Source organism: Camarhynchus parvulus, chromosome 2 (assembly GCF_901933205.1).
Source record: "Camarhynchus parvulus chromosome 2, STF_HiC, whole genome shotgun sequence".
NCBI classification, from domain to species: Eukaryota; Metazoa; Chordata; class Aves; order Passeriformes; family Thraupidae; genus Camarhynchus; species Camarhynchus parvulus.
This window is the reverse complement of record NC_044572.1, coordinates 92,085,980-92,106,035: the sequence shown is the minus strand read 5'-3', so window position 1 is coordinate 92,106,035 and position 20,056 is coordinate 92,085,980. Positions and strand designations below refer to the sequence as shown.

At 38.6% G+C, this 20,056-nt stretch overlaps 1 protein-coding gene across 4 annotated transcripts in view; it reads left to right on the top strand.

The window, feature by feature from the left end:
- The window catches only part of CARMIL1 (capping protein regulator and myosin 1 linker 1), a 189,095-nt gene that overhangs the window by 76,132 nt on the left and 92,907 nt on the right, over positions 1-20,056 (top strand). For all 4 annotated transcript variants that reach the window (XM_030943984.1, XM_030943981.1, XM_030943985.1 and 1 more), the window contains exons 3-10: positions 2,191-2,241; positions 5,663-5,722; positions 7,943-8,064; positions 10,031-10,128; positions 10,481-10,551; positions 10,695-10,768; positions 15,777-15,852; positions 18,433-18,521. In XM_030943984.1, the coding sequence (XP_030799844.1) occupies positions 2,191-2,241; positions 5,663-5,722; positions 7,943-8,064; positions 10,031-10,128; positions 10,481-10,551; positions 10,695-10,768; positions 15,777-15,852; positions 18,433-18,521 (641 nt within the window). The remainder of the gene's footprint in view (positions 1-2,190; positions 2,242-5,662; positions 5,723-7,942; positions 8,065-10,030; positions 10,129-10,480; positions 10,552-10,694; positions 10,769-15,776; positions 15,853-18,432; positions 18,522-20,056) is intronic.

Genomic DNA, 20,056 nt, shown 5'->3' with positions numbered 1-20,056 from the left:
ATTTAAGGCTTTTGTTTCTTTTTGGGTACCATCTTATTGCTCAAGAGTAGTCATTTACCTGCTGAGTGGGGAGTATCATCTTACAGCAGGCCTCTTCTTTGTACATAAATCATCTTAACGTTTGTGGGTTTTTCATCTCTGTTGGTTTTAGAAAGATCACTTTGGGATCATTGGTATGTCTGCCACAAGAATATACACTGCCATGTGCTCTATTGGAACATTCTTTTCCAACATAATTTTGTTAGGACCTTCTGGTTACCTGGTTTACATTTAGCTTTGTTGTTTGGACTGCTCATGTGTACAGTAGTCATGTTAAATTGACCCTTTCTAGGCTCATAAAGTAGCTTGAACCCTTATATGCAAGCAAATATTTTAAAGCAAGACTGTGACATGATTCTCCTGTAATGAGCTGTCCCACTGTGGTGACATACACAGAGCACTCACATCTCTAATGTGTTGTTGGCCACTACCTAGCAGGTAAATATGGAAAGCAGTTCTTCAAAAAGTTTCCTTTCCCCTGTCTCACTTGGGCATCTCGGGTGTAGTGACCAGAAGCTGCTCTGCCTGTGACCCTGAAGAGGATTTTTTGGTGGCGCCAGTGCAGGGAGGATGCCTGATCACCTACCCCTCTTGACACATTGGCAGCTTGTGGATGGGTTCACAAGTAAGAGGGGCACTCCTGCTGAAAGTGAAGCTGTTTGGTGAGCATGGGGTGTGATCTTGCCAGAGACTCCCGGGCGAGTGGTGTGCACCTACTGTGTGGGGCTGCCCTGAGGAGGTGGGTGAGGCAGGGAAAGGATCAAGGTTGTATTACTGTGAGAGAATGCTGCTGCTAGGCTGGGGAAACTGTGGCTGAGCAGTGGAAAAACCCCTTGGGTAGGCCCTTCCCCTTTCTCTTGGTGCTGGACTGTGGAAGAGATACTTGGGATAGGCATAGCTGGGAGTGGAGCACGAGAGGCTGTCTCTCCTCTATGCATGAGCAAGGAAATGGAGCAGCTTTGTGTGACAGGGCCAGGCTGTCATAAGAGGGCTTCAGGGAAGGGTTGAGCCTTCCAGGAGGCATGGGTTATTCTGCAGCAGTTTGGCTCTATGCCAGTGGTAACCAGAGCAACCGGCTCTAATCATGTGAACCCCAAAATAATCTGCTAATATTCAACACTGGTGCAGCACTGGTGCTCCTGGGACTTAGCAAGATGTTATTCAGCTGAGGAACTGAAGCTGAAATCCAATCCTTGGAGTGTTCAAAGTTGGACACTGGATTGCATTCTCAGCCTTCTTCTTCCTCTCCAAGTGAGGAACATGCTTAGTGTCAACCTTGATCATGGACACAGGGAAGGGCTGAGTTCAGGAGGTCCTAGCTGTGGGAAAAGCTCTGCGTGTGCTGTGGGATTTTGATGCAGGTGTTTGAGTAGAATTTGCTTCTCTTTTTTTTTTTTTTTTTTTTTCAATCTGGAAAAAGATGTAGCAAACAGCAGATATTTCTGTGGGTAAATCAACAAACAGTACTGTAGTTTTGCAAGATGAGTAACTCCTTTTTGAAAGAGTAAGATCTGTGAGTGGGATGTGCTACCGGAGATTGGAATGATATGATATAGAATCATTATATTTTGATTGGCAGTAGCTTGCAAAATGTTTGTTTTGTTGTGCTTTCTCCCCAGAGGGACTGGTCTCACTAGTCTAACTGCATTTTTCCATTGCCTTTGCTGGAGAAGAAATTCAGATGCTATGAATGAGAAATCTTTGCGTTCTTACTCAAGAAATGCCCCAAATGTGTCCAAAACTCCCCTGTTTGCTTACAGTCTCTTATATTGCTAATAACATCATGATAATCTTCTAATTTTTTTTTTTTACATTTAAATACATCTTGTGTTCCTGGACTTCTCATCCTTGGTTCTTTTTAAAATGTCACTAAGATTTCTGTTATATGATCTTGAGAGATTGGTTGAATAGATTTCTTCAGTTCACTGCTGTGCTAACTGGCTTATAGCTGATCAGATTGCAGCAGTCTCTTCAGTGTGTTCTACTGGATCTGATCCCAGTTTTGCTTCTTCTGGTGTATGACAGCAAAGGGAATCTACACTCACTCTGCTAGAGGCTTTTTCCCTCTGCTTTCAGGATTTTCCTGGAAAAGAATCTTTTATAATATTAAATGTTTCTTACGAATCCTGTTCTTTTTTATTTTTTCAATAGGTGCTGGCATCATGTCGAGCGTTTCTTTTAACGTCTCGGATTCCCACCAAGGTAAAATCACTGTGTTCCTATAAATACTCTGGGGCAATAAATGAAAGTTACATAAACTAAGTAGCAAAAATTAGCATATTTTAGTTATGTACATCTGTTTAAAAAAACAGAAAACTGAGGAATGGTATGTTGCATGCTCTTGAGTTAGAATGGTGCTTCTATTAGTATATGCCTTAAATGAATCTATACATACATATATATATATCCACACACTCCTTTTCCAGAGGAATTTTAATTTCTAGAAATGCAGGTGGCTGAAGGGTTGCGTTGTAAACTCCAACCTGAAGAACTGTGAGAGGAGCCTGATGAATTTTATAAAAGGACAGTTTATGTGCAAACAAGCTGATGGTATTATTCCCTCTAGTGTTTGTAGTGTCAAATAGGATTATATTTGATTTGGAGGCAGAAACTCTGAGTTTTATTAAATTCAGCTGTTTTCTAATGATTTTTGCTGTTCATTTTGAAAAGCAGTTTGGCAGCTTGCCTCGCCAATGCTGGTGAATTATTTTTTCTGTGCCTGTGACAATTCGTAATGATTGTTGTAGAAGAGAAATATGATTTCCACATGAATAAAAATGACTGATGTGAAAGAATGTCTCTTGTCCAGTTTGGAATCAGTGAATGGGAATTTGGCACATATCCTATTTTTTTGTATTTGACATGTGTGTGTCTAAGTGTGTGTGTGTGTATATTTATATACACGCGTATATATACACACATGTTATAGAAATACCAGAATCCAAAAATTGAGCTATTGATGCCAGATTTTCAGTTATGGTCACTGGTAAATGTGACCATTGGTAGCTATAATTTGAAGATGCTGACTGACAGGTAGGATGAACTGCAGCTTGAATTTCTGCTGATATTCATTTTCCTCAGTCGATCACCCTGTCCCTGCAGCACAGATGTCTCCAGTTGGTTGTCTGTTGGTGTTTGAATCACTGCAGTTTTTAGCCAGGGCTTTTGCTTGCTTGGAAAGATAGATCCAGTTGATGAACAGCTCAGACTTCAGTGCAATGGCAATATGATAGACAGGTGGTAATCATGATTTTGTTAAACAATAGCAAAGCCATTATAAGTCATCAAAAAGCTCTTGAAGGCTGAGGCTTGGAATACTTTGTGATAACTCTGTTTAGTTGAGTGTTTCAGACAATTCTCAGCACTCATTAAGTAGATTTGCATAGTTGAAAAACTTGGTTTTGTTTTCATTAAAATCTAAAATACGTATTCTGTAAGTAGAAATGGAATTTTTCTGATAGCAAATAGAAGGGAAGATGATGAGAAGCTGTGCTTATGATTTATGTAAAAATTAAACATTTTATGTCTGAACAATTATTAGGATGGTTGAAAATGCATTTCTAGAAGGGTTAGTCAAACTTAGTAAATTTTCTAATGTCTGCAGTATTTTCAATAGCTGCTTAGAAGCTTTCTGAGCCCAAGTACTTCCAATACGTGATAGGCAGTAACTCCTCAAAAGACAGCTAAAAACATTGAGTAAAGACACATTATTTCTCTGGGGACCCCAACAAAATTGAGTATGCCTAGAGATGGGCAGTTCTGAGTAACTATTACTGCTGCATTCAATTCGAAGCTATACTTTTGCTTAAACAATGCTGTTGAGATGTATCTACTAAACAAGGATCAAAGTTAAAAAGAATTAATGTTGTTTAACTCCAACTCTCACTATTATCCTAGGAGCGAAGATTTTACAATGGCCACCTCTAAACTTCACACTCTGGTCCAATCAGTTCATTCGCACTAATCAACACAGACTGATTGGGAGGGAAGGACAGTACTTAAAGCTTGCTAATTCTTGCTACAAATTATATAAAAAGTAATCGCAACATTTGTAATGTTGGATATGTCATCAAGCCCTCAAATAAGCATATAAAATATTTGTAGGAATGTAATTCAGATCTGTGGATGCATTTCTAGTGCAACTTTCATTAATTTTTGGTTGAAAAAATTGAAAACTGTGAAATTAGCTGTCTGGTTAACTGAAAGGTTCCTAAATGAGAAGCACACATAACTTTTTAAGAGGATTTAAAAAACATATAATTTTGGGTAATAAATGAGATTATGCCTTTTAAAACCTTGTAAAATTTATGTCTTAGTTTGAAGTAGATGATGTTTAGAACGTGTTTTACATTTTTGCTGCAAAGCAAGGACTATAAATTCATATTTTTAACTAGAAAAAAAATGAACCAAAGATTAGCTGTAGAGATAGTGCTATGTTTCCTGACATTTGTTAATTATAGGCAACAGGATTTGCAGACTAAATTCTTGAGACTGGATCTGTGTGAACTTTTCAAATATTTTTGATTGTGTATGCACGTAATGACAATATGTGTTTGGACATACATACTTCAGCAAAAAGAAGAACCCTCAAGTTGATAGGTAAATTATTTTCAAAATATGAAGGATTTCAATTACAGAACCCCCCTACCCCCCAAATTTCATTGTGATTTAGGCAAAGAAATATTTACTTAGTACTGGAAAAAAAGAACTGGGAGCACCCTGACTGTGAACCTAGGATAAGATAAAGTACAGGAAACTTTGTGCAATTCAGACAGACTGCTCAGTTGCAATGGTTTCAGTGATAACTAAAAGGAAATGACCTAATGTCTTGCCCTGTCGTCACAATTCAGTCCAAGACGTTTGTTTCTTTCTGTATATCTCAGCTGTCAAGATGATTGTCGACATAATTGTGAATTCAGACCTTAGCAAACTCCCTGTAGCCCTAGATTTGTCCTTGGAGAAGAATTCCCTGCCGCCTTCTCCACTTCCATTTGGAGTCAGTATGTTCTTCCCTGCCTAGTCTGACTGTCATCCAAACAAACCACTTAGACAAAGTTTATGTATCACTTCCTCTCATACTTTTAGATAAGCTAAAGCAGTCCTTGGACATTTATGTTAATATCTTTACTTATTTATAGATGTTATTTTTATTCATATATATGTATAGTGTATATACATGTCCCTTCAGCTTCTGTGCAGTAAAATTTTTCACATCTGTGATCAATGTAACTAATGAATAATTGTGAAGCTGTAAAGATTGTAATGAATGGTTAATCAGCCACAAGAATACACATCAGTAGCGTATTGTACTAATGATGCTTTTTATAGGATAATTTTTTTATTAAATTGATTATAAGCTTTATGTGCTTATAGCTTGCAGTAAAATGCCCAGTGTGGTATTCCTATAACATCTAATAACCATTTAAACCTGTAAGAAACAAATGTAAGTATTTTTTAAATGAAAAATGCATCCAAGTATTAAAAAATACTTAGTGTCAATTACAGAAACTGATATCAAATATCTGCAGCCTGCTAAAAGTTTTTTTAACCTCATTGAGAAATGTAAGTGCTCTTAAAATAAGATGATGTTTGCACTAATGTCGTATTTCTTTTCTAACTACAGTTAGAACTAACTTTCAGCTACTTGGAAATCCAAGGAGTAACTTCCAGTAAACCAGGCCAGGTAGGTGTATTCTAGATAAAAGATAGTTGTTTACACATTGCTAAATCTGTGCGAGTCGAGGAGGTAATGCTCTACCATGCAGGTGTCTCCTTCCACTGAGCACACTGTGCATTTGTCTTCTTGCATTCTTGCTGGTCAAAAGTCTTAAAAATAACAATAAGAATTTAAAGAGTCATTTTTAGGAATGTTTGTGCACTTGGAATAATGATAAGAAATAGGGGTTTTCTCTAGTTCAGTATGGTACAAGTTTCCGTTTGTATCATAAGTGTATCATTTTCTCAGAGCCTGGTATGCAATCATCACCACACAAACTGCAGTGGCTTCTGTGGTGAATACCTTTATGGGGCAGCCAAAAGCTAGTGCTTATATTGCAGGCAGGAATGCTTTGCTTTCAACTATTCTTTGTGCCTTTACTGTGTACAACACAAAATATATTTGACAGCAAGTTACGTGCCCAAAAAAGTAATGTCAAAGGGAAGGTGCTGAAAAGAAGAATGCCTTTAGAGCGTTTTTAATTCATAAGATGAGCATGTTGACAAGATTTGACAGTTCAATTGTATCAAAGTCTTCATGTGTTTCATGTGTGTTTGGCTTTTAAAGAGCTTTTAAGGAATAGGAGTGCGTGAGCTACTTTGAACTCTGAAAAGCTCTCATTGTATTAACATCTTGTCTTTTTAATCTGTCTTTTGAAGCTTTCCTTAAAGGAGGTAATATAAAAGGTCCAGGTGTTTTAATGGGGAGACATTTACTAAATTCTAAGTTTTTGTGGCTTTTTTTTAAATTAAGGTACTAAAATGCCAGATAACTATTACTAATTACTCCTGGAGGCATAGACAATCACTGTTATAGCAGTATTTAGAAGAGATTTTCAGCAACCTCAATGAGCATACACTGTTCCTAAAATATTTCTTAAGGTTTTTCATGTTTACATTCATTTGTGTTTGAATTGTGTGAGACGTCTAACTGAAGGCAGAGAGAATCTTAGATTTCTTGTGGAGCAAATGGTTTTGTTGCAGTTTTCCTGCAAAGAGCATATTATAGCTGTGATATCAGAAGGGTGTAGTTTTGTGCTGGGCATCTTGCAGAGAGCCACGAAGAGCTTCCTACTGTAAGGTAAGTGAACAAATGGACAGAGGAATATAAGGAAATGTTGTGCTAATATTGGTGATGATGAAAAACTGTGGTAAGTTGCCCACTCATTCATCATCAGGGAATGGTGGCAGCAGGCTCAGAAAGGAGTTGAATTGATGGTAAAAGGTGTGAATAGTCTCAGTGTGCTTTAGGGGTAATACAGCCTCTTCTAGGATTATCAGGGTGGTGACCCTGGGCCTGAATTGGGAACCAAGATAGCCCTGGGAGCCAGCTTCAATAAGAAGCAATCCCCTGTATCATACGGCATAGAGTCCCCTCTCCTCCTGTCTGTCTTCACTTATTTATTCCTCATATTACCTTTTCACTGTGGGTGCACAGCTTCCTATCTAAAAGAGGTGATGGCTTGGGCTGTGCTAACTATTCACACTAGAGTCAGCAGAAACATTACATTGCTTCCTGTGATGCAGCCAAAAGCAGCAGCAGAGCTGATGTGTCACTCATAGCCTAATCTGATTTGGTTCTGAACACTCAATATCTAAGAGAGGCACGGTGCAAAAGGCTTTATTTATTCATTCCCCTCTCTGAAGCACACATCCCCCAGACAGCGGGACAATCATGCTGGCTGAGTTACTGCTTCATCTGCACAGACAGACAGCACAGCACCACAGCATTTTCTTAAGCAGCACAGAACAAAGCACTAGAACTTTTCCAGAGGATCACAGCCATTAAAGACTTTTACTTTTTGCTGGAGGAAACAGGCACCCTGCTCATTCAATAGTTTCCTGTAAGGCTGTGCTTGCTTCTCCTGGTGTTCTGGGACATGTTTCAAAAGAGGACAATGCTGTGAAAAGTTCTTGGTTTTCAAAGTGTCAGCTGAGGTCAGGATCCTTTGAAAATTGTATTCCCGTGGGAAGCAGGGCACTGTTAGAAAAAGCAAAGTTTGAATACGGGGGTCTTTGTACGTTCAAGAAAAACTTTCAGAAACTTTACCTGGGGCGTTGCTGTGTCATGTTTTAAAGAATAACAGATTCCTGTGAGCATTCAACTGGCATTTAAAATATTTTCTTGTTTATTGCTTGACATGAATCATATGATACCCTTCTCAGCCTATTGCACTTTTTTTAATAGTTGATTATGGAAACGGAGAAATGCAGCATCTCCATGAAGATGGCATCCTCAGAGGATGTGAACGAGGTGCTGGCACACATCGGGACCTGCCTCAGGAAGATATTCCCTGGACTCTCACCAGTGTAAGTATCCTTTAGGGCACCTCTAGTGGGAACTGACTGTATGGAAGCAGTGACAAACCACCCCTTTTTGCCTGCTGGTCTCCCCACCCCAATCTCAGAAATACACTGAGGATATAAGAATCATATCCACAGGCATTAAGCTTTTGTCCAGGTGTATGGCAGAACCAGGACATGGTGTAGAGCACTGGTAGACTGTGTGTCATCCTGTAGGGTCATAAGAGCTTTTGGGTTGAAGAGGGGTGCAGTTATTTGAGGTCTTAAGTTTCTTGCCTCTCCAGCCTCAGGTGCAGCTTAGGTTCTGTCTTTTTTGTTGTAACTGGCTCCATGTTCTGCTTTATTTTCTCCCCACCAGAAGTAAAATCTGAGTTGGGAGAGGAGGGAAAAGTTCCATTTACTTTCAGTGTTTGTGAAACAATGCACATGGTTGTGAGCCTTGTTCTTCAAAACTAAGCCCTGGGCAGTCTTGTCATATACTTCCCATGGTTTAACTGACTCCTTGAATTTTTGTCTCCTTGTCTGGCTTTTCTTTTCATTGCCTTACTTGTGCCTTTGGTTTTCTCTCTTACCTGTGTCTCTGGATTCATCTTGCAGCAATTCTCCGTAGTTTTTCTTCATTTTCTTTTCTTTGTTTTCAGTCATTGCCTCATCTTCATCACTCTCTACCAAGTCGCGCAGCTCTACTGTATTCTCTTCAGCTCCTGGTTTTCAGCATTATTTAAAAAAATGGGCTGTGGAAAAGAGTTTTCCCAGACATGTTGATTTTTATATGTGAACTTTAGTAACAGACTCTAGATGTGAATGGTTAGGTTAAACTTATATGTTTTATTTTGGGTGCATGTCTTTATTATTCACCTTTCCTGTAGGTGGAGTAGGAAATCAAGTTCATAAACTCTAGATGGCAGTTTTTTTTTTTTTTTTTTTTTTTTTTTTTTCCCACTTCCAATTTTCCTCTTGGGCGGTGTAGTTAACTGCCTTAGTAGAGATTGAGCTCTCCCTTCAAAGAACATGAACACAACTGAATATTTGTGAGGAGGGTTGCTATAAAACCTCAGTAATAGTGTGAGAAATGCAGACAAAAAGAATAAAGAGGGTTGCAAGATTGTTTCTCTGGTTGTTTATGAAGGCCTCAAACTCTCTATATGTTTTCTGTGGGTTTTCTTGAGAACATTGCTGGAGCAGGTTGGGTGCTCCAGCATGGACTGCTTGCTTCCCAGAAAAGAAATCAAATTGCTTGCCCTCCTCTCAGATGGCAGTTTTCCAAAATGAAGGCATTGGAGTAGTTTAGATGATAGAGGACCAGATCAGGCAACAAAGGGGGAAGAGGTTTCTCCAGTTATTATTGCTTATTAATTCTCTTCTGCTCCACCTCCCACCCCCTTAGACCCCTCATAAACTCTGTAGTTTATGAGGCACTCTTGCCATTCAGAAAACCAGATAATTTTATTTCTTAAAAGGTAGGAAGGTATTGTGTTTCTTGTCTGTCTAGGGAAGGAAACTGCTATCAAATTACAAAGATTGGAGCTGGATATCAAGAGTGCAGCCTAGAGGCTACATGGAACTGCTCAGCTCTTTGCACCATGGTGCTGTTTCTGAATAAAAGCAGTGTATGTACAGCAGTCGTTTCAGGGTAACCATTAATACCATGTCTCTTCCCTATTTTGGGCATCCTGGTGTCAGATGAGGGCCACAAGCCTCCTTAAGTGGAGTGATCTTGAAATACAAAAGGATTTAGTTGCTCCAGTTGTCACAGGGTTAGTAAAAAAAAAAGAGAGAAAGAAAGAATGAATAAATGTTACTCCTGCTGTGCTGCATAATGGTATGTGTGCCTTTTAGGTAGGAAAGTGGGTTGTATTAAAAATGGTAATTCTTCCTATACACTCATTTAAAAACACTCTTAAAAAAGGTTTATGTGTTTAAAAATACTTTCAAAGCCATGAATGATGTTTTCCCCCTCTTTTCCATCTAGGAGGATTATGAAAAAAGTAACTATGGAGCCTTCAGAAAGACTGGCTAATCTCCAGGCCCTGTGGGACAGTCAGACTGTGGCAGAACTTGGACCTTGTGGTGAGAATGAATTTAAATGCTCAAATATAAAAGAGGGCTGGAATTGCAGTGTCAGGAAGTTTAATTCTATTTTGAGCAGAAGCTTGTAAAGGTGTAATTAGTTTTAAGGTGTAATTAGTATGAGGCAGACTTCTGATTGGTAAGTGAAGGCACTATATTAAGCTTTCTTGCAACTTACCATGTGAAGATAGGATAGCCTCTGTTCCTTTCATAAGCACAATGCACAGTCTTCTGAGAGAAAAAGAGAGTGAGTTTTAAAAACTGGATCTTTTAGTATTGAAGTGTCCTTTTAGATGTACATTTGTTTGCTAGTGTGACTACTGTGTTAAATAGTCTCTTGGGTTGTTTGTAGGAGGCTTTTCGCAGATGTATGCCTGTGTTTGTGACTGGCTTGGATTTCCCTACAGAGAGGAAGTACAGTGGGTAAGTGCTTGTCTTGTTCTGAAGCTCTTTTCAGCTACCTGTACTAATGATGAAAGAACAGGCAAATCCATAGTGCTTGACAAAAAAAAAAATCAAACCACTACACTTGTGTAAAGATGTGTTTGGTTATGTATTTTCAACAGGATGTTGATACAATTTATCTGACACAAGACACCAGAGAGTTGAATTTGCAAGACTTCAGCCACCTTGACCACAGGTAAACCATGTGCAGTAATCATGCTAATATTGATCAAGTGGGATGGCCCCATAGCTGTTACTGTGAAATTTCCATCTGTAGCATTTTTAGTTTTCAGCACAAAGCTGCTGTTTTTGCACAAAAGCCCCATGGAAACCTCATTTCATTCAGGAGCCAAAGAAGATAAATATATATTTTTTTTGGAAGCAATCCAAAAAGTTAGAGTATAGATACTTTTCCTGTGATGGCAGATACAAGAGCTCAAATTCAGCAGATAAAACATGCATCTACATCTGGTGGGCAAAGCAGAAAAGGAAATTATGAAGTCTTTACTTCTGCAGAATCTTTTTCTCATGGTGTACACAGTAAAGGAAATTAATTTTTGTCAGCAAGTCAGTAGAAGGTTTAAGTTGTTCAACTGAATTCCAGCCAGTTGTCTCTTCACTTATAATAGATGCTATCAAAAATATATACTTCCAGAAAGGAACTAATTGAGGGTAATTTTGCTGTGAGATGGTGAAACCTCACTAAGTGTTGTTTTTAGTTTACTGAATTTATCTGGCTGAGAAAATTGTATTCTGAGAAAGTTGAATCTGGAGATATTACAAGTAGGAGAAAACAGGAGAGAAGTTTAACTAAAATTTGTCATTATACAAAGGAAACTGCAAATTTAAGAAAGTGTAAATAAGATTGAGAAAGCATTTGTTTCTTTGGGAGAATCCAGTGAAAGAATTAAGAATCTACCACAGATACAATGTTAGAATATCATAACAGAAAGGCTGACCTGGAGGTAGGTAAATAAGAGTATTTTGCCACAGCAGTCTTTGCAGGTTTAAGCTATCTGGTGTGTGAACTTGCAGAATGCCTCATTCAAAGATGTAGCTCATTTTCTGTGCCACATTTTCACAGTCTGCAGTGAATCCCTTGGCAAAGTTACCAAGCAGTATCTGTGTTGACCAATGCAGAGGGAACTCAAGACTACAGGGCTGCAGCTGGTGCGTGACAGATGTAGTCAAAGACTCTTTCCTTGCTTAAGCCTTGCTGAAAGAGGATAAGGGGAGGAATACTTTTAAGCACAAGCAAATTTGGGGCAAGAACGTAACGATGCTTTAAACATTTATTGCAAGAGGAAGTGATGAGAAGACTGTGGGGCATACCTACAGATACCCAGTCTCAATAGATATTAAATGTTTGAACAGTTCATTAGGAAATAGTAGATAGAATTGTTTTAAATATTTAGAATATCTCAACGGGTGCAAATGAGTTTGGCTTCTAGAAAATGAAATAATGGGTTTGTTGTTTTAGAAAATCTTTTCATTAAAATATACCTTACAAAATAGCTGAAGAAATGTATTTGTGCTGTTAAGCAAAGTCTTTTTTAAGTGCTTCAAGATTGTCTAAGTCCAAATGTTCAGATTATTTTGGAGCCATTTACATGCTGTGGAATCCATCTTGTGATGAGAACATCTACATGTTGAGGACTGAACTGAAGAATATTTTGGACTGAAATTTCAAGAAGATTAAAATTTTAAGAAAGCCAAACTCTTGCTATTCACTAAAAATACAATTTAGGAATCCCAGTCAATTCAAGAATGTTTGTAAGCATTTTCCAATATATTTAAGATGGTGGAACTGCTGTAAATTCACAGTATGCCATTATACTTGGATTTTGAGAGACTGTTGTATATCTCATTCACCTAATTTTTGAGATTGCTGAACCTATATAGTTTATGTTGTGTAGTGGCTCTGAAGCAAGGTAGGACAGGTGCCTCAGTTCTTTAAATACAGGGGCTATGCATTGCAAAAATAAACAATTTGTGTTTTTCCAAGTAAAACATTTCAGTTAAAGGTCAACAGAAGATGGCATGAATTATAGATGAATTTAAGTTCCCAGAGCATCACAGCATGGCTTGCTGCATGGGAACATGACTTCTGAGGTTTTATCTGAAGCTATGTTGTGTTGTGAACCATATAATTGTTAAAAAAAAAAAAAGACCCAAAGTGAAAAGTGACAAAGGGCTTATTTGATACGGTTGCATGATCTTCATCTGTGTTGCATATGTTTTAGGTTATTTGGACATTCAAAAAATTTTAAGAAAAATGTAATTGTTTAGATTTTTTTCATTGTGCTGTTGAGATTTCTTGCCATCTGAAATACGCAGGGGGACTGGGATGTTGAAAAAATGTGAAGGCATTAGATAAGCTGGAATCTTGTTGAGGCTTGGAGAGATTGTCTGCATTCCAGAAGTACAGAATTTGTTTTTATTTTAAGATGGCACAGATTTATCTTTTATAAACACTACTTTATTCTGGATGGCAATTTTAATTACTGTGAACATCTTAATGTAACTCAGTGAGGGAAAGTTATGGGAATGCCCTGCTTTTGTAACTGGTTCTTAGCTTTCTTTCATACCATATTGGAAAAGAATTCAGGCTATTGTTAAAACTACATCTAGACTGCGGTAAAATAAAGTGAATAAAGCAATATATAATTTTGAAAAGAAAAACTCGATAACAAGAATATTGGGGTTAAATGACCTTAAAGCAAGAGAAGGAGTAGAGGTAAATTCCTGAAGGGGACCCTTCTGCCCCCCAGCTCAGAAGCACCTTCAAAAATTGGAACAAAAATGGAGAAAAAAAAAGTCTTCCCTTGAAATCAGATGGTAGAATTTGATAAAGCAAAGTTTGTAGACAATAAGTACAGCTGCTTGCAGAACAGGCAGGGACTCCACTGTCTGCAGGAATGTTGTGAGTAGGGAAAGAGATGTGTGGAGGGGAGCAGTTGGTGTTTGTGAAGGTCCCAGGCAAGAGCTGTGGGGTTTGAACAAACAGGCCTTGGATACTGCAGAAGATGAAACTATTCAAGAAACATTGTTGCAGCTGGACAGGAATATTTTAAAACAAATCAGCCCAGCTGATTTGCAAGTTCTCATCTTTAAGTATTTCTTGAAAGTGTCATAGCTCTGCCCCCAAGACTGAGCACCCCTTGTCCTTCAGCTATTTCTCTCCTGAGCCAGAGAGGGAAAGGGGAGAAAGGCACAGCCTCAGGCAAGCTCTGTCTGCAGCCACTCTCCTTTCCAGAAGTTCCTGAGCTCTTGCCAGCCCTTTGAGCTGCCTTACCACCTCCCCGGCAGTGCGAACACTTGCAGTTGGTGATCCCAAATCATTATCCCTCTGTTCCTTTGAGGAACTGGGCTGCTGCTGACAGCTGACCTACAAATGCTCGTGGTACCTTCTGCTGCTTTTGGAGGTGGTGCTCCACAGCATGACCAGCTCTACTCCACCAGTGCCAGCCTGTCCACTGTGTGCCCAGCTGTGCTGCCTGGTTACTGCTGCATGAACAAACCAAAATTTCACCTGAAAATTGCTCTTGTATTCATTCCACTTCCAAGGCAAAGGCAGCGGCAAGGGAGGCATCAAAGCTGCAAATCCATTACCACCTTACTGATCTTACCAGGGAACCACAGAGGAGAAGCAAACCTCTCTGTCTGTGGGTATTCCATACTCCATGGAAAGATTCCTGCCTGCCCAGCCTAAGGGGGAAGTACTTCTGGGTTGTTATTTTTTCTCACCTAACATTTCTGCAGTTAGCTATTGCTTTACATGGAGATGAAGCGTGTGTGTGTGTGTGTAGGAGCAAAAACAACGTGGGGGACAGAAATAAATCTATACACTCCACGAAGCTGCTAAGTCTCTGCTGTGCCTGTGGAAACGAATTCACCACACAACGTGATGTGTGCTGCGAACAAGATGGAAAGATTGCTTAAATCCTTGAAGGGCACCCCACACTAGTTCCTTTGCAGGAGTGTGAAAATGTCTATTTGCATGAGCTTCTCAGTTGGTGAGCTACAGCCTTTTGCTGCAAAATGCTGCACCTTCGAATCTGTTACCTTAGTGATGCTTGTACTTCCAAATGTAGCAACTGTAGTTCCCAATATAGCCTGTGGATTGCTTGTCCACGTGACCTCGCCTTGTCTCCTGGCTTTCCTGTGTGTTTAACTATCTCCCCAAAGTGTCTGCGTGTTTGCAGAGGAAAACTGGAGGAGGGGAAGAATAAAAAGAAGATGGGAGAAGGGTGCTGCATGTTAAGTGCAGACCTGTGCCTACCTGCATGTGTCCTGAATGAAGGGCTGGGCGGGGTTGGACTAGCTTATAAAAGCCAATACTTTAAAATTCTCCCTAGAAAAACAGGCTTGAATGGCACTGGTTTGCTGGTTTGATAAGTTAGTTTGTGTATGTTACAGCTCTTTATTTCATTATGAAGACAAGGACTTTCTAAGGAGCTGTTAAGCCTCTGTGTAGGTGTATGTAAGTGTTTAATATGCAGCACCAAGCTGATCCAAGTGCTGCACTGCTAAATGGTGTGATAGTGCTTGATGAATGAATCTGCTGGGGGGGAGTGTGCAGACGTGACATTCATCAACGCCTGCTGCTGGAGAAACTTAACACAGGGAGAGCAGATCACGTTAAGAGGCTTGGAGTGAAGAAAATGGGAATAATTTAGAATTTCATTTGTGAAATCCCTTTCACAATTAAGGAGGGTTTGTGCTGAATGTCGCATTATCCTGTTGCAGGTCTCCTGTTTCCTGGGGGAATTTAACTATAAGCGATGAGACAAGGAGGGGTTCTCTAGAAGCATTCAGTCATGGAATTCTATTAAATCATCAGACTGCCAAAAAGCTTTTTAGCGTCATGCTAAATTATAATTAGAGGTGATTAAGAAGCTTAAACATGTCATAGGCTGAAGAAAAAGTTATGCTAAAAGTAGGAATGGCAGCCCAGACAGATTCCTGATTTAAAAATTCATACTAGAATGGATGCCAGTTGTCCAGTCAGAAATTTTTATTAAAATAAGAGGAAGACGTGCAGCTGCGGCTGCTGTTTTTTAGAATGAAGAGCTTTCAATAATGGGGATGGTAGGCAATTAGCATTGCAAAGCTATGGGGAATGAGACATGGAAGAACACTTAGGAGATTGTTTCAAATGTCAGTTATATGAAATGTGTGTAAAAGTGTTTTTCTTTTTCTAGAGACTTAATACCTATAGTTGCTGCTCTGGAGTATAATCAGTGGTTTACAAAGCTGTCCTCCAAGGATCTGAAATTAGTAAGTAATAAATTGAAACAATATATCTGCTTCTGCCAGGCTGTGCTGTGTTTTAAAGGATGCTGTTATAATTTTTAAAGTGAAATATTTTTGGCAAGTACAACTGGGCAATCGCTTGCCAATTTTTTTTTTATCCTGGAATCATATCAGGAAAATATAAACTGTTGGATAGTCAGTTAGCACCATAAAAACACTGCTGAGAATCACGTCTTGTCAAAATTTCAAATTATATAGTTTGAAAACTTAATTGGTTGATAGTAGTAGCCTATAGAACTTCATTAGGCATTGCTGACTCCCCCAAACAGTATTATATGACTGATTGTAAAGTAACTTCAAAGCAGCTAGAAATCTTTGTTGCCTTTTGGCGGTGAAGAGAAAAGGCCAATATTATGGGGATTTTTTCCTGCATAAAGCACATTTTTTATGTGTAATTTTCATTGCAACTTGATGATTTTCTCTCCCAGTTTTCCAAAACACTGATGTGTGGCACCGGTATTTTTCCATATCAGTTTTCATTGCTAAAAACAAAAAGAGGGCATGTCTAAACAAGTTGGACTACTGAAAAAAGGGCCAAGAAAAGCAATAATTCAGTGACAATTTAAATATATCAAAATATGCTATTTCTCCCAAAGATTATAGTCACAGGTGGAGTTAGTTGTTTGCTTGAGAAACTGCTTTTATGCATCCCTCCAGAAGCTTTTGCCTTTAAAAATTAATATTAAATTTTCTCTTGTTTAAATTGATGCCATTTTATTGATCTGTAAAGCTCTCATTATATTGCTAAGCTATCATTTCCAATGAAAATTCAATAGGAACTTACGTGATTCTTGGCAAAAGAGTAGGCAAAAAACTTCTTTCCTGCTGGGAGATCTCTCTCAAAGTTATGCCTGGAATGAAGATGGTGGTATTTTTAGTGCTGTTGTAGTTTGATGTTAAAATCAACCTTGTTAAAAGGTACAATGCAATTAATCGGTTTCTGCTTCAGTGAAATGAGATAGTTTGCTTAGTTAGAAGACTGGCTGGTGTAGTTTGCTTAGAACAAAACCTGGCCCTGTTATCTATCTGAGATACATTTCTGTGAATGTTTCGGGGTTTTTTCTTAGTAGCTTTCTTGTGGAAAACAAATAAACTTAGTCAGTCTGGAAAATGCATTGGTTACTCAAAAAACCCCAACTTCTTATCTTCCACACATTCAATTTTTAAGTCAAAAATGAGGAAAATGTAGATTGTTGGACAGTAAATCCATGCTATGAGAACACTGCCAGGGGTCACTATGAGGTCAGACATGTCTGGAGGCCATTGAGTGCATTGTATTTCACTCTGACATTGTGTTTTATACACAGTACCCACAGTGGTTTTACAGTACAGGCATGAAACTTTCCACTTGCAGTCACAGTACTGTAGAAATATTGTGATAATATTCTGAACTGTTAAAACATGGATGGTTATAAAGAAAGCATTGGGAAGATGGCTGAATTGACAGTCTTCACCAAAAATTGTCAACCTTTACTGTGTAAAGGATTAATAAGATTTTACATGTGCAGTAGAGCAGATTTATTTTGTTTAGGGTGGGGTTTTTTGCACATTCACTTAGTTTAAAATGAAAAAAAAACCCAAACCCTGAAAAATACACAAACTAGAAAATGTCAGACTGTCATTAGAGACAAAGATATCCCAGGTATGAATGTCACATTGTTGTCTTTAAAGGCAGGTAGCAGAATAGTTTCAGCACTTCATGATCATGACTGAAATTCAGCTTAGGGTATCACATGAACGCTGGTTAGTGTGAGCTTGTAGGGGGAAAGAAAAGTCAAATCCAGAAGCAAAATAAAAGTTTATTTTAAAGGTGATGAGGTACAGAGTTCATTGCATAGCTTTTGAATGATTACGGTTTTATCTCTCTATCTGAATGAAAAGAGCAAACAAACTCTTTTGTTGTCATGTTTTGTTCATGGCACTTGTAAATATCCATGCAAATTCTAGAATTCAACCACAGTAAGAACATGAGATGGGATTTGCTTCTCCATGGGCTGGAAGAATTCATACTCAAATATACTGGCCCTTAACCACTAATCCTTGGGAGCCTTTGGAGGACCTGTCTAGCTAGGGTACTTTTGCTTCTGGGGTTTTTGGGATTTTTTTTGTTTGTTTGTTTGCCTTCTAACATATTTCTTTGTGTTTAGTTGTTATTCTTGGTCAGACTTTATTGTCCTTTGCACTAGTTACCACTTTTTTCTGCAGGAGTTGTGTGCATAGGAATAAGATTTCTTTTAAAATTGAGTGAGAGTTTTTCCTGAACCACATGATTTAGATTGGTTTCATTGTCATTATAAAAATTCTGTCCCTTTTGGTTAGGCAGCCTGGTTCATTAGTTACTTGCTTTTAGTCTGCCTCCTGCTTCTCTTAAGTCTTTTCCAGAAGTCTTCTGTTCACTCCCTTGAATGTTTCTGGTATTTTTACTTCCTATTTATGTATAACAAGAAGATGGTTGTGGCCTGGATCCCATTACAATGTACAGCTTAACTCAATAACTGTCTGTTCAGTGTTTGTGTTAACTCTGTTCTGTCTTTTCTGTGGCAGTCCGCTGATCTCTGTGAGCAGATACTGCGAGTGGTGAATAGGTCCAGTCGCTTGGAAGAGCTGGTATTAGAGAATGCCGGGCTTAGAACGTAAGTAATTCCTTCACAATGTTGCTTCAGGTGCTGCTTGCTCCCACTAAAAGGGATGTGTGGTGTATGTTAGCCAGAATAAGCATTAAAAAAGCTGTGCTCAATGTCTGTCTAGTTCTGAGGAGCCTCTAGTCACAAGCTTTTTATCAGGTTTTCCAGAGGGTCTGTATGTCCAGGAAATCCCTTTTTTTGATTCTGCCTAGAGAGTTGGGCTAAGTGTAGCAAAGTGATTGAAAGAAGGCATAAACCTTAAACTGGCTCCTACTGTTCCTCTCCCAAATATGGGTCCAATAGAAGTATCAACACGTTTTTGTAATTTAAAAAACAGTGGTTTAGGTTTTGTTAAAACAAGCATACTATGCCATATTGCATAACACGTTGTTGTTTCATTTCCAAATGAACTGGTGTTATCTTAATGTGGATTGCTGTCTGCTCAAACATAACAGGACTTCTACATTAACAACTCTTTTGAAGAAAGTAGATCAGTACATTTAATGGCTTGCCATAGACTTAGAAGGAAGATAGACAGAAATAAGCCATACAATTAAATCATTGCATATGTTTTAAATACAGTAAGTTGTAGTTACTAGGTATTTGCTTTTTTTCCCCCTTCACAGGAAATGGAAGCAAAGTTAAAGTTACTTCCAGTTGTGCTAGTTTATACTTGCTGTGCTTGTTTTAGTGTTAGGATAGTGTCTAAGACAATGTAGACAAGATAAACTCTAGAGCCAATGCATTTTTTTAATTAAAAAAGCAGTGTAAAGATGGGAGAAGCAGAACCCTATGCAGAATTACAAATAAAGGGAAACAAGCACAGGGGAGATATTTGGTGTGCCTTACATTGTCTCCTCTTCCATTGTTGAAGTCTTTTTCTTCTTTTTAAAGTGCACTTTGCATTGAAATGCCTTTAAAAGAAAATTGCCTACATGGCACAAGAAATTTGAGGTCGAGTTTGGAATAATATGGGAACTTTCTGATCACTAGTGCACTGCCTTTAATAGCTGTCATTCAAACTTAAGCCCCTGGTTTTAATCTTGTTTTCCAGTATGTGCCTTGAAATCTAGTGATAATCATTAATATTAAAGGATATGTTGAATACCTTTGCACATTGCCTACCTTAATTTATCACAGTTGGATTAACTGCTTTCAGTTTTAACAGGACCTGACAGATAATCAACCTGTGACTTTGGTTTTCCTGTCTCTATCTATATGCAGAGTGTTTGGCATTGTGCCTTGGTGTGTATCTGTTCTGATCAACACTGTCTGTTTTTGCCAAGGATGCATTTGTCAGTTTTGCCATTTTTCATATCTGTTTTCTAGAGACCCTGTTGTTGCTGGCTATCTTCCTTCCCATGGCTTACAGACCAGTCATTTTTAATGAGCTGTGATAGAATGCCAAACCAGGGTTAAGCAAGAGCTACCAAGAGTAAAGCTATAGGAAATAACCTGAGCAGCTGCAAGAACATATTTCTTCCTGCAGCAGAGTCAGTTTAAGATAATTCTGTTCTTTTCTATCTCCAGCCATTCATTTCTGC